The sequence below is a fragment of the Ciconia boyciana genome, chromosome 17 (assembly GCF_034638445.1).
Source record: "Ciconia boyciana chromosome 17, ASM3463844v1, whole genome shotgun sequence".
Lineage (NCBI taxonomy): Eukaryota > Metazoa > Chordata > Aves > Ciconiiformes > Ciconiidae > Ciconia > Ciconia boyciana.
This window is the reverse complement of record NC_132950.1, coordinates 498,177-511,703: the sequence shown is the minus strand read 5'-3', so window position 1 is coordinate 511,703 and position 13,527 is coordinate 498,177. Positions and strand designations below refer to the sequence as shown.

The following is a 13,527-nucleotide window of genomic DNA, read 5'->3' as shown; positions in this document are numbered from 1 at the left end:
GGAGAGTGGCTGTCCTGGGGAGCTGCCAAGAAGGGGCCAGGCAGGCTGCAGCACACCTGGCACGAGATGGTAGCACCACCAGCAACAGGGCCAGCCTGGAAGGAAGGTGTGCACTGAGCCATGATCCCAAATCCACAGCACCTCTGCACTCCCTCTGCCTCCCTCTTCCAGCAGTGTGTGTCCATTTGTGCTCCCAGGACATCTAGGGCAGAGACATAGCAGCTCCCCTTCATCCCTATGCCCAATTCAGCCATGCTGCACCTCCAGCCTAGCCATAAGCGACTCCCCTCACCCTGCACCCAGGCTTACCCCACCTCCGGGAGCTCTTGGCACCCTTTTTTCAAAGTTGCTGCTCAGGGATGCTGGGGAAGGTGCGGGTGAAGTTGGGCTCCTGGGCAGGGAGAAGGGTGTACGGGCAGGAGCTGCCTGGACTGCAGGCCCCCTTGCACACCCCTGTCCCCATGGGGCTGGCCACACATGACTGACGGACGTGCTGCCTGAGACAAGAGACGTGACAGCTTGACGTGCCCGAGATAACAGACCAAGACTGACACCCCTGCCTGAGGCAACAGACGGCAGATTGAGGCTGGGGGTGCTAGAAACAGGCTTGGAGACGGATCTGGCCAAGCGGCAGACTGGGAAACCACATGGAAAGACGAGACTGAGATCAGACTGAGATGAGAAGAGACGAGATGATCATGATGCACTGATGACCTGCTAACCCAGGTGCCACCAAGGTCTACCATTCGGGTAGCCCTGCTTCTGCCATTTCTACCGGTGCTTGCAGACCCAACACTTGCACACATTCCCCGTTCTGACCAATCTTAACGTTCCTGTTACACATCTCCACACAGGGACCAGAATAAAACTGAGAGGAGGAGAACAGGCTGAGGAATGAGCTGGAGACATCCTCGCTGATGCAGCTCACACCAACACAGCCCAGCTTGGAGCTGCTTTTAGCTGAATGTTCTGGATGTTCTTGCAATATTCAAATATGGGTTTGATGGAAATGTCAAGATTCATTCTGAAAAATCAATATTTTCTATCAGGAATATAAATGTGCCTAGACATTTTCAATGAATTCTCTCTTCTTTCAGATAGACTGGGCTGTTTCCTGCTTCCATTCATCGCAAAAGGAATTCTTGGAGGTTTTGACACCTCTGTTATTCCCCCTATTCACTGTTTTCCTCAACTCGGTTCCTTCCTTGAAGGAAGATTTCGTATTTCAGTCTTGGCTGCTCCTTCCTGCCAAGACAAATAATGCAAATCTCTAAATATTTTGATTTCTAAAACCTCCTCCATATCATACATCCTAAATAGTAGCTATTTATGGAGTCTCTAAAACCTCTGCCTTATGGTGTGTTTCAGCTTTCGATAGAAACCACACATGGTATCTTTGGATCCATCACTGGAACAGATTTGGGATGCAAGAGGTCTTTTCTTAGCTGTGAAGGCAGCCTGCTCCAGCACACTGACTCTTAGGTTGGAGTCATGTCTGGGGGATCATATTATCACAGTGCCCCTGGGAGCTGCCAGATCACTAAGGTGGGAAACTCTGGTTTTAACTGGGAGCAAATCAGCTGGAAACAGAAAGAGAATGACTGGGGGAAGTCAGCGATCACAGGGTGGTGCGGCTCCAAGAAAGACAAGCAAGATCTCAGATGAGAAGAAGTATTTTCCAGAGAGATCGAGACTTTCCAGCATGGGAGTTGAAGTCTGAAAAATGGTGAGTGGCCTAGAAAGAGGGTCAAATAGTGATTATTTGCTGTCTTTCCCAGAGCAAGAACCATGGACCATCAAATGAAGCTGGCAAGAGCCAGGTTCAAAACGAACAGAAAGAAGCAACTCTCCATATAAGGAGCTCCTCGCCAAGGGACATGGTGATGACAAGGAAATTTCCATGTGTCTGAGTCAGGGCTTGGATTTCAAAGCAATAAGCTTAAGAAGATTTGTAAAATGAGAATGGTTGGAGGCTGGGAGTGCACTCGAGGAAGGCAGCACAGATATTTGCCTTTCTCTTCAAGGGGTCTATTGTGGACACATCTGGAGATACTAAGGCTGGGCTAGATGGACCCTTAGTCTACATCCTCTGGGACTGTTCATGTTTGATTCCCTAAGACACTTGGTCCTACAGGACTGTAAGGTCTATAGAGTAGCTTGTGAAATTGCATTGAAATCCCTGGACTGAAATGTATATATCAGGATATGCCTCCAGATGAATATTTTTGGTAAATGTCAGCAGAAAGACACCAACAGTTTCTAAGCACACAGCAAGGCAGAAATATATTGCTGCAGTTTGTGCAATTTTCCAAGACAAATTTGGGGCACCTAGAAAAGCCTCACTTTTGGACCAAGAGCCTGAAGAGCAGGAGGTGGCCAGCTGCCATGTCAGGATGTGGCCCTCACAGAAATTTGGTAGTACTTCCAAGGACAGACGCAGGCTGTCTTTGCCAAATTACAGCCACGCATATCTATCTTTGTTTCCCTGAAGACGCCCTCAGCACCGAGCACCAACCTGCCTGGAGCTGAGCAGGGTTTGCCGAGCAGCTATAGCACCGTGTGACTGTTTTAGCTATGGCAGCTGAGGTTCAGAGAAACTAAGAGAAAAACATTTGGGTGTTAGCTTTGAGACACCCATGACCTGACATTTCTGAGCACTTGGCATTACGTGGCACTTTGTACTTGCAAAGTCTGCCTCCTGTTGTCTTCAGCTGGAGGTACATGTGGCGTCTGCAAGCCAGACGTTGATTTCAGGAATCTAGAAAACAAAGACAACCCTCCACAGCGCACTGGTGAATGTTGGGTTATGCCCACATCACAAAGGGAAGACAGGGATAGACTGGCTCTCCAGATCTACAGCCCACGCCTCCCTGCAGCCCCTGCCTCATTCACTACCCACGCTCCTCTGCAGCAAGCACAGGGGTCCTACACACAACCCTGCACACCCCAAGTCATACACAGAAAACCTTTTCTCAGTGATCACGTTCTGGCAGCCAAAGGCTGCCTCATAACACAGAAGCAAAGCAAGCTTGCCATGTCCTGTCTTGGAAGAGACCAGCCTTTCCCACCATGCTCCTGGCACAAGCAGCCAGCTCGAGGTGGTCACTCCCAGGGCTGCGGGTTGGGCTCGGTGCAATTCTCCACCTGGACCTGCTGCCCGTGCAATGGGGAAGCTTTCCAGCAGATGGCAAACAATTCCCACCTCCAGGCCCTGCTCCGGAGCAAGCTTCTCACCTAGGCAGCCACCCCCGCAGAACCGCCGCCCAAGGTTGGGTTTGGGTCCTCTCCTGTAGATCCAGCTGGAAACCACGCTCAGCTTTGCTTTTGAATTCTCGGACAAGTGGAGGTAGTTGCTGAGGCTTTAGTGCAGAGAATACACCTGGTGATGTTTTGGGGATGTAAATCCCTCCTTGTAAAAGCTGGGCAAGCAGGAGACCTCACCCAGGACAGAAGTGAGGGCCCCATGGACCCTCACGCTCCTTAGCTAAGCAGTCCTCTCCAAGACCCTCTCCCTGATCCCTTTCAAGCAGTTGCTCTGCCTTGGCCGCCCTCCCGGGTGGGAGCTAGCCCTCCCGCACCAGGACTGTCCCTTCCCTTCACCACCCGCCGCCCCACATAGCAGCCCAGGGGCTCTTTGATAGCATGAGCAGACAAGGACTCAGCAGCAGCATCTGGTTTGCACAAAGCATTCAAAAAACAGGATCAAAAGATGAAAACACACACACACGCAGGCTCTTCCTGGTGCACTGCGCTGCCCCAAGTGCTCTTTGCTCTACCAGGGACCCTCCTGCTGGGTCTGGGCCACCACCCTGCACCCGAGACCCTGCCCTCTCCCTGCACCAGGTGGGCACTTTGGCTCATAAGATGTTTTTGTCCCAGGGACTGAGCAAACAGCCCTGTCACCAGGGCAGGGTTGTATTTGTGGTTGCAGGATTGCATTTGTGGAAGGCTTGTCACGGCCACTGCCCTCCCCTTGCGTGGCTTTCCAGAAGATGTGCCCTCCAGGGGCGGCTCGTCTGCTCGGGTGGGCTCAGGAGACTGTGCCTTGGGGTGTCTGAAGGGGGTGCATTTCGGAGCTCACCTCCGGCAGGGAAAAGAGAGCAGGATCTTTGCACAGAGCCCTGTGCCCGCCTGCTCCAGCGAAGCCAGCTGGATAACAGAGGAAGGACTGTGGTGCTCTCTGTGCCTCTATTTTCTTGCTGAAACAAGGGGAATCTGTGCTCTCCCTGAGCCTGGGCCAGGCCATGGGAGGGTGAGGAGGGTTGCAGCAGCACCCTGGGACTCTCCCGGCTCTGGCTGGGGAGGGGGGTTGGAAAGCGAGCCTCTAGCCCCCACCCCTGGGAAAAGAGCATCCCTCAGCCCTGGTCAGGGCCCTCAGCCCCTGCAGTCCCTTCTGGCGCCTCTCCTGCCACTTCTTTCCCCTTGCTTGCAGGTCCTTTGGGTTGAGACCAAGCTGAGAAGCAATGTCCTGGCAGAGAGGGAGCAGCCCCCTTTAGGGCTGTTACGGGCGGGACCCTCGGAGCATATGAGCAGCAAGGGGAGGCTGTCCTACGGAGCAGGGGGGAAGGACCAGCTCCGGTCCCCCCTGCCCAGCCTGAGCCAGCGCTTGATAGGTGTCACACACTGCTGAGCAGTAGGCTGCCTGAAGGGAAGAAGAGAGGGGACACACCATCCTCTCCATGTCCCAGCAGATCCCTGGTCTCCATCCTGCAGAAGATACCTGGGTGCAGACAACCCAGGTAGATACTGAAAGCAAGGAAGGTGACCATGGTCCACAGCCCAGGCCATCTACCAAGGTCTTCTGTCCCAGAAATGTGAAAGCAGCTGCACTGGGGTGGGTAGCACTGCGGAAGCCAGTTTCTGTCCCCGCACAGGCCAGACACCCCCATGACAGGCTCTCCCATCACCCTTTGCCTCCAGGCTGCAGTTCAGCCTCTTGGACAGGAGCAAGAGGAGCACACAGCAACAAAGCAGATGAAACCCAGCCATGGCTTCTGAAAAGGACCTGCTGGGTGAGAGGAGTGGTGCCCAACCCACCTCTCCTCTGCCCTGCACACTAGCCTTTCTCCATCATCTCCCCATGGAACCTGAGGCAGAGGAACAGACCCCACATAGGAACAGCCCTGTGCCTTCCCCACTTCCCGAGCATCTGTCAACCTGCCTAAAAGCAAGACACCCTCTCCTACCAGAAAGCAGCCCCCCAAATTCCTGCAGAGCATCCTAAAAATGAAGCATGTGGTCCCACCAGAAGGGAGCCTCCCAAATCCCTGCAGAGCAGCCAAGCGTGGGCCAGAGCCCCAAAGCACAATCCAGCAGAGCCACTGGGTGGATTGGGCCATCCCAGGGTGGTCTGACCAGCTGCCTGTGGGCCAGATCCTGGCTCCATCCTGTTACAGCTCCTGTCTTGGAGGAGGCAGGAGCAGCCGATAGAAACAGCCCGTTCTGGCTCGCATCCAGCCGCCTTCCTCTGCTCCTGCCCAGGCAGGAGTCTCCCAGTTGGCCAGCCCAGGTCCCAAAATGGGCACTCAGCCCTGGCCATGGAAGAAGAAGATGTGACTCTGCTCTTCAGTAGGAAGGAGCAGATAACAAAAGCCTCGTGGTCCCTCCCCTTGGGGTTGAGGTCCAGCCCTCCCAGATGCAGGCTGCATGCTGGAGAGGTCATGCAGGAACAGGATGCTTTTAGCCAGGCGGCGGGGTGGGAGAGGTAGGCAGATCACAAGGACCTTGCTGTCCTTTGTCAAATGCCCTCCTCTGTTCTTTCTTTCCTTCATCTCTATTTGGCAATGACTTCATTTCTTCAATTATTAATCATCTCACTGCAATAGTGGCCGAATTAAACCCATTAAACCTCCTTTGGGACCAGCCCCAAGGAAGGAGGCAGGTTTCCAGAAAGTACATTAGGGAGAAGGCAGACAGGGAGTCGAGACAAGCTGGGGTGGGAGATGGCCTTGCTGCACAGTCTAGGCCATTTCCGATCAGCTGTGAATGTGATATCCAAGACACAGAGTCGGGTACAGTCTACCATGCGAACAGCCTGTTCACACATCCCACTGGGCAGCTACAGGAGGCTGCTTGTGTGGCAATTGTTTCAGCTGAAAAATAAGCCACAAAAGTGAGTTATGCAGAGAGAATTGCTTGCACAAGAGCTCCTGACAACCCACATCCTAAACAGTTGTTCCTAGATTGCCCCATCACCCCTGGCAGCTGCAGACAGGATGGTTTTGCACCGCTACTCCCCACCTGAAGCAAAGACACTGATTTTGTGTGACCTGCTTTTAAGGATTCAGGAACCCAGCTGGCATGACCCCAGCACAGCCCCCTTGCCATCAGTGGGGATTAACTGGGGAGCAGCCTTAGAAAGTTTCAGTCTCCTTGCAAAAATGCGGATTTGTCCGAATTTTGTGGAGATGTTCAAGTTCTGGCAAAGGTCCCAGTGGGAAATTCACCTCCAGAGTGGGATGGGATTCCTGGTCAAAACCACAGGAGCCAGCCAGGGTCCAGCAATTCACTGGGTTGAGAGAGAGCAAAGATCAGAGAGAGCAAAGACCAGCCCAGCACGAGTCTCTGATGAGTGAGGGGACCAGAGACATGAGCCCAGATCAGGTTATGCAGAAGAGCATCTCAGCCCTCAATCTGCCAGCTGTTCAGGGGAAGTGAAAACCTCTGCTTCTCTTTCCTTGTTTTTCAGACACCTGTAACCATTTTTTTTGCCCCTCTGCCAATGCTACCAGAGAAATGACCTATTCTCCTTGCTCTGCTCTGCCAGTTGTGCCTGCAGCTGCCTCCTGCCCGAGCACACACCCCTCCAGAGCTCCCCATCCACAGCTTGGATGACGCAAAAGGCAAAGGCCCACACAACCTTCCTGCAGGCTGCGGTCGCCCTCTCCACGCCGACACCCCCGGGATGCCTTCTCCCGACCTCCCCCTGGCCCCAGGCAGGACTACGAAGCCCCGAATCCATCCCGTAGGCTGAGCAAAGCCTGACAAATGCCGCTCAGCGGGATACCGGGAGTGCAGCTCAGCTCAGCCCAGCCAGCACACAGCGCTTGGAGGGGCTGACCCGGGGGCTGACCCGAGCCTGCGATCGAGCGGAGGGAGGGAGACGGTGCGCAGCAGACCCGCACGCCGAGGGCTCCCCGCACCCCCCGCGGGGAGCCGGCAGGGCCGCACGCCTTCGTGCTCCCCCGCGGCCTGCTTATATTTTGGGCCAAGCTGCGGGGGAGAGCAGATGCCGCATCCCGCTGTGGGGCCGGGCCGGGCCAGGCCGGGAGCCCGGGGCAGGGCCTCAGCGCAGCGGGAGCCGTGCGGGCCGCACGCCCAGGCCTGTGGGACCCCCCTAGGCCTGCCCGCCCGCTCCCGCTCCCGCCGCAGCTCAGAGCCCTTCGGCACCGGGTCTCCCGAGCCCCGGGGGGGCTCGCTCTGCCCCGGGGCTGGGCCGGGCACCGCGAAGCCCTTCCCGGCCAGGGCCGGGGCCCGAGCGGCCTCGCAAGGCGGCCCGAGCCCCCGCTCCGGCCCCAGCCCCGGCCCCCCCAGCCCCGCCAGGGGGCGCCACGCCGCGCACGGGCGAGGCGCGGGGAGGGCCGGCGAGGTGTGAGAGGCAGGCGCGGAGGCCAGTCATCACAGGGCGATGGCACGGAGGCGTGACCACAGGGCTGAGGTGGGCGGTGCTAAGAGGGCGTTCCCTAAAGGCGGGGCAGAGGGCGGGACTCTCGCGGAGGGGCGGGAGCTGGCGTTGAGTGGCGTCCGACCAGACCAGTGAGCTCGGCGGCGGTCACGTGAGCTGGCTGCCTGAGCCGGCTCGGGGCCGGCCTTCTCGGGGGCTCCTCCCGAGTGGCAGTGGGACCGGCCAATGAGAGCGAAGGGGCGGGATGGTGGGCGGAGCCGCCGGGTGGAGGCGGTGCCGGCGGGGCGTGCCCACGCATGAGTGGCAGGTGGGCGGGCCAATGGCGCGGGGTCCAGCCAGCGGCGGCGCCGGAGCGGAGCGGTGGCGAGGGCGCGGCGCGGCGGGGCCGGAGCGGCGGCGGGCGCGGCGGGGCCATGGACCGCGTGAGCAGCTCCATGAAGCAGGTGTCCAACCCGCTGCCCAAGGTGCTGAGCCGGCGGGCGGGCGGCGGTGGCCTGGAGGCGGAGCGGGAGAGTTTCGAGCGTGCCCAGGTACGGGGCGGGGCCGCAGGGCAGGGCCGGCCCGGCGGGTGATGCCGACCGGGGGTGGGGGATGCCGCCCGAGGGGCGGGGGCGGCCCGGGGAGGCGGGGCGGCCGGGGGCGGAGCCCGCCAGGTAGCTGGAGTTGGTTCGATTGGGTGGGGCTGGCCCACGTGGGCGGGGCTATTGCAGGTGGGCGTGGCTTACTCGAATGGGCGGGGGCAGCCCATGTGAGCCGCAGGGGGGCGGGGCTGGCCCGGGTGGGCGGGGCTAGCTCGGGTTGGCCAGTAGTTTGGTGTTAGCACAGCTGGGCGGGGCTTTACTGGGTGGGCGGGGCTTTACTGGGTGGGGCCGGCCCAGGTGAGCTGGGTTGGCTCCAGTGGGCGGGGCTGCTCCAGGTAGGTGGAGAGTGCTTGAGTGGGCGGGGCTGTTCTGGGTGGGTGGAGCCAGCCCAGCCCCGCCCGGGAGGGCGGTGGGTTGCCACGGGGGCAGAGGACGGGGTCCCCGGGGGGGCGGTGAGGGAGGAGCCCGGCGGGCAGCGTGCCTGGGGACAGTGGAGTGCAGGGGCACTGGCGGCCTGGGCCCAGCAGCGGCCTGCTCAGCCTGGCCCCCTCCCGCCAGCGGCTGTCCCAGGTGGGGCTGCTGGCGGGGGGCCGGGGGGTCACCTCTGGCCTTGGCTGTGGGGCAGGGGACAAACACGGCTCCGGCCAGGGGGCACTTGCTGGGCTGGCTTGGGTTGCTGGTGGGATTTGGCCTCCAAGCCCAGCCGGAGCCAGGCGTCGTGCCCAGGCCAGTGCCCTCTCCACCCTGGCCTCCATCTTGTGCCCTCAGGACACGACAGCCTCTGCCCCCGCTGGCTGGAGGGGACGCAGGGCAGCTCTGTGGCGAGCGGGGTCAGTCGCCCCGTTGGGTGTTACCCCCCTGAGACCTCCCGTGCCGCTCGGGGACACCTGGCACAGGCAGGGCACGGGACAGGGACTGCCCCCGCGGGCGGCTCTGGGGAAGAGGCACCAACGCGTTGAAAAGCGGCCATAGTTTGCTCCGCAGCAGCATCCAGCGTGTCCGGATGGGGCCTTTCTGCCCTTCACCTGGGTTTTAAGTGACAGCTTGATGTCCTGCGCAGAGGGGAAGGTGGCAGCAGAGCTGGGGGGGCAGCAGGGGTGCTTTGGGGTAAAAAGCTGGCCGTCTGGGGAAAGGACAGGCTTGGAAGCAGCTGGGCAGATGCCCAGACATGCCACAGGGAGCGTGAAGAGGGATGGATGGCAGCAGGAGGAGCTGGGGACAGCTCGCCCCTGCTCTGTGTCCAGGGATGGAAAGTAAAGGCGAAGCAGTGCCATCCTGACCTGCCATGGGAGAGGAAGGGAAACTGAGGCAGGAGAGGGGCAGAGGTGGCAGCCAGCGGGATCGGCTGCTCTGGGAGCGGTGCGGGGAGGGTGGGCAGGACTTGGATGAGACCAGAGCGGGAACAGCACATGGGTGATGGCTCGGTAATGAAAATAAAGACCAAGGATCAGCTCTGAGGGGGTTGTTTTGCAGAAAGAGAAACATCAGGATTTAAGGTTGGGTGTGAGATTATGCACAGGGAGTCTTCTTACCTTCCTTGCTCAAGTTACCTCAAAAATCAATTATTTATAGCACTAGAGGTGGAACTAGTTCGTGCATGCAGTTGCCTGCCTGGTCCCGTGTGTCAGCAAATGACCCCGTGGGATCCCCAAAGCTCCCACATGCTCCCCGAGAGCCGCTACTCCCCCAGGAAGGGCAGACCCGGAGAGGGCGGCAGACTCAGCTGGAGGAGCGGCACACACGGCACCCAACACCGTGCCGGCAGCGCCGCAAGCCCTCACGCTGCCTGCCACATCCGTACTAGTTGGATTTAATCTTCCTTGTCCGATTTGCAGACAAATGACACAGCATGTGTTTTTAGGAGCTCAGTGCCTGCCTGGCTTTTCATTCTTCTGTGTGTTCAGCTCTGTGCAATTTCCTTTTTTAGTCCTTTCCCCCCCCCCCTTTTTTTTGCATAATTCTCTCTTTCTCTCCACTTTAGGGAACTTGCCAGGCACCCCTCAGATCTTCCACATGTTGGTCATCCACAGTTTTTGTCAAACTTCTTCTTTCTGAGGTTTTTTTATAGAAACTTTGTGGGTTTTGGGGTTTTTTAGGATTGTTTTTTTTTGAAAGTGACTTTTCTTAAGAAAAGTTTAATCTGTTAAATGGCCTTTAAAATGAAGATTTTACCCATGTTTCTGCATATACAGGCTCATTCCCTCCCCGGCTCCAAACCTGCCTGTCTTGTGACAGCAGCACACTCACCAGAAAGACTGTTCTGGGCTAAAAGAGCCCAAACAGGCAGAAAGTGTGTCAAAATGGGCCTTTGGTGAGCCTGAATAACACCTGCTTGGGTTTTGCACCACCCGATTTATGTGGTTTGAGACTCAGCTTGGAAAAACAAGAGCACCCTGCGAAGCTCTGGTGATCGTGGGACGCTCCGGTGGTAGGCCATTCTGATGATGGGAAGGTCTGGTGGTGGGACACTGTTGGTGGTGGGACGTTCTGGTGGTTGGACGCTCTCGTGGTGGTGGGACATTCTGGTACTGGGACACTCGCATGGTGGTGGGAAGCTCTGGTGGTGGGATGCTTTCGCGGTGCTCATCATGTTGCACAACGTCTCTGCCCTGACAACATCCGTCTGTTGGCTTGGGGACACATGGGAATACATTTCCCAGTGGCCTCTTTTGTTCTCCCACGGTTGGTCAAGTGTCTCGGTTTTCCTGGTGATGCAAATGTGAGAAACCTGAGGACATGGTGAAACACAGTGTCCCTGCCGTTGTGCAGCTGTGCGTGTCTTTGCTGCCTGCTGGGCAGGAACCGCTCAGTGAGAACCATGGAGATCGGGCATCTGGTTTTGACGCACACCCAAGGGCTCCCCTTTTCTTTTTCCATCATTGCTGATAGTTTTCACAGGACGTTGAGCAACAGGGACACCAAATCCTGCAGTTGTGCTGTCCTGCAGGTGCACGGCTGTAGGGGATGCATCACTGCCGTGGAGGGGACGAGTGTTGCAAGGACTGTCTCCCTTTTGTTTCACTTGCTGTGATTCACTGCTGCTCATTGCCTCAATGTCAGTAGAATAAATCCTTGGACAGAGCAAAGGTCACCAAGGGAGGAGAAAAACCACCAAAAGTGAAAATTCTGCCATATGTTGAGATAAATGTTTGTATTCCACATGGTGTCTGAGTCTGATGTTTGCATCCCCTGTGAGTTCTCCTGGTTGTATTGAGGAGCATGTCCTGGTGTTGGAGCTCTGCAGGGAAGGTCTGAAGACCTCCTCATTTAGGTTAGTGCATTGGGATCTTCCCTCCTTGGGTCTCCCTCCCCTTCTCCTCGCTGCAGTTGTCCACAGCAGACATCCTTGTGCCATGATGGTGCCGAGGAGCAAATGTCATTCTGTGCTGGCCAGCCAAGGGCTAGTTTGGCAAAGACCAGATCTTCAGCAGTTGGATAAGCCAAGGTCTTGAGGGTGAAAACAGAGTCAGAAGGATGCAAGACTTCTGCGGGGCATGGAGGATGCACACTGGGGTGAAATGCCAGGCTGTGCTGCTTCTTCACTCGTGGACTGCCATGGGGAATTTCCCTTTGTTCCCAGCAGGGACGTGGCCAGCGAGGCCCAGCGCTGCTTGGCATCAGTGCAGGCAGAATTGCAGACTCATGGAGGTGGTGCATGGCATCCCCAAGCACTAGCTGGCCCCTGGAAAGCTGAAGGTGTGCGAAGGTCTTCTTTCTGACCCAGCGTGATTCTGCTCAGCTGCTCCTGCACCAGCCCCTTCCCTCTTTTGGGAAACTGAACGCTGGAGAGGGGCAAATGTGCTCAGAAAGTGAAGATGGGGGAAGTGTCCTGGGAGTCCCAGCAGGATGTGCACTGAGCTCCAGTCCTTGTTCCTGCCCCTGTGGGTTCTGGGCAGAAGGAAAACAGTATATTGTGATTGCGTGTTGTCTTCTGGGCTGCAAAGATGGCAACATAACTCTCCTATATTTCCCCCTGTCCTGAGCGTTGCTCCAGTGCCCCAGCCACGCTTCATCATGTGCCATCATGCCCCACACCACTGCAGACTGCCCTGTCCAGAGGCAGTACTGGGTCCCAGTGATGAGGACATCCATGCAGTGCTGGTGGAGACAGGGCCTGGGGCTGTGGAGGGGGACAGAAGTTTCGTGCTTGTCCCCCAGAGCTTGTGTCTGCTGGGGCTTTGAGCCAGGAGACGTGGTGCTGCTTTGTCCCAAGGTTACGTGCCCATCAGGGTCCCTGTGCACTTGTCCACTGGGGACAATGCCAAGGGTCATCCATCCCAATAGTGGTGAGTGTTGGGAGAAGACACTTCTTGTTTAAAATTTCTCCAGAAAATCTAAAAAACTTGCACTTATCTTCTTTGACTGTGGTTTTTTTCTGAGAAAGTAGCTGAGTAGCAAAGAGAAACGTGGACCGCTTGTGTTGCCCACAGCCACCACCTTCTCTTGCATGTTTGCACACTGGGTCCTTAGGACTGTGTGTTGCTGCTGGACCAGCAATAAAAGCAATTTATGACTCAGAAGTTACCCTGGAAAGACATATTTGCAGCAGAAGGTGATTGCTGATCTGTCTGCATCACTGCCGCTATCATAAGAGGTCCCTGACGTAGTGCAGAGGGGTGTCAAACCCTGCAGCTCAGGGCTTCCCGGTGGGGGATGCAGCACGTTGCCAGCGGGGAGATGCAGCATGCTGAACGCAGCTGATGCCACATCTCCTCAGAAAGGTTTTTAAGGTCCTGAGCACCCATGAGGCATCCCACCACCATTTCGCAGGGGCTGGAAAACTGTTTTCTTTCCTGCTCTGCTGCTGGAGGAGCCCTCTCAAAAACCAGGCGTGTAGAGACAGTGCAGAAGAAGGAGAAAACGTATTGGGCACAAAGTTAGTAAATCATTTTGATGTGGGAACCAAAATTTTTCACAGACAAATGCAGGTGGAAAGCAGCTTTGTGCCCATCCTGGTCCCTGCAATGGGCCCAACCACTGCTATTAATGCAATTAATCCCTTTCCCCATCATTTACATAATTGGGAATATGGCACCGTATCTCCCATCCACAGCAGCCCCGTTGGTTTCAGAACAGACCCAGCTCGGTACGACTCACAGTCGTGGAGGAAATACCATTTTACTACTGAAAAAACCAATTTTTGTGGTTCGGATGCTGCAGCCGCCAGCAGCTTTGCCAAGAACTTCAATTCTTACACAGGAAATGAGGCTCCTTTCAAAGCACCAGAGTGGGGCTATATATATAGCCTCTCTGAAAAGATATTTAAAGAAACATATTGACACTAGCAAGAACAGGAAAAAATAGCTCCTGGCTGCGGGGAGC

General features: G+C 56.7%; 1 protein-coding gene across 2 annotated transcripts in view; it reads left to right on the top strand.

Annotated features, from left to right (window-relative positions):
• Nucleotides 1–7,967: 7,967 nt before the first annotated feature.
• Nucleotides 7,968–13,527, top strand: part of HIP1 (huntingtin interacting protein 1) — a 50,814-nt gene continuing 45,254 nt past the window's right edge. For both annotated transcript variants that reach the window (XM_072882227.1, XM_072882225.1), the window contains exon 1: nucleotides 7,968–8,154. In XM_072882227.1, coding sequence (XP_072738328.1) covers nucleotides 8,038–8,154 — 117 coding nt within the window. In that variant the 5' untranslated portion in view covers nucleotides 7,968–8,037. The remainder of the gene's footprint in view (nucleotides 8,155–13,527) is intronic.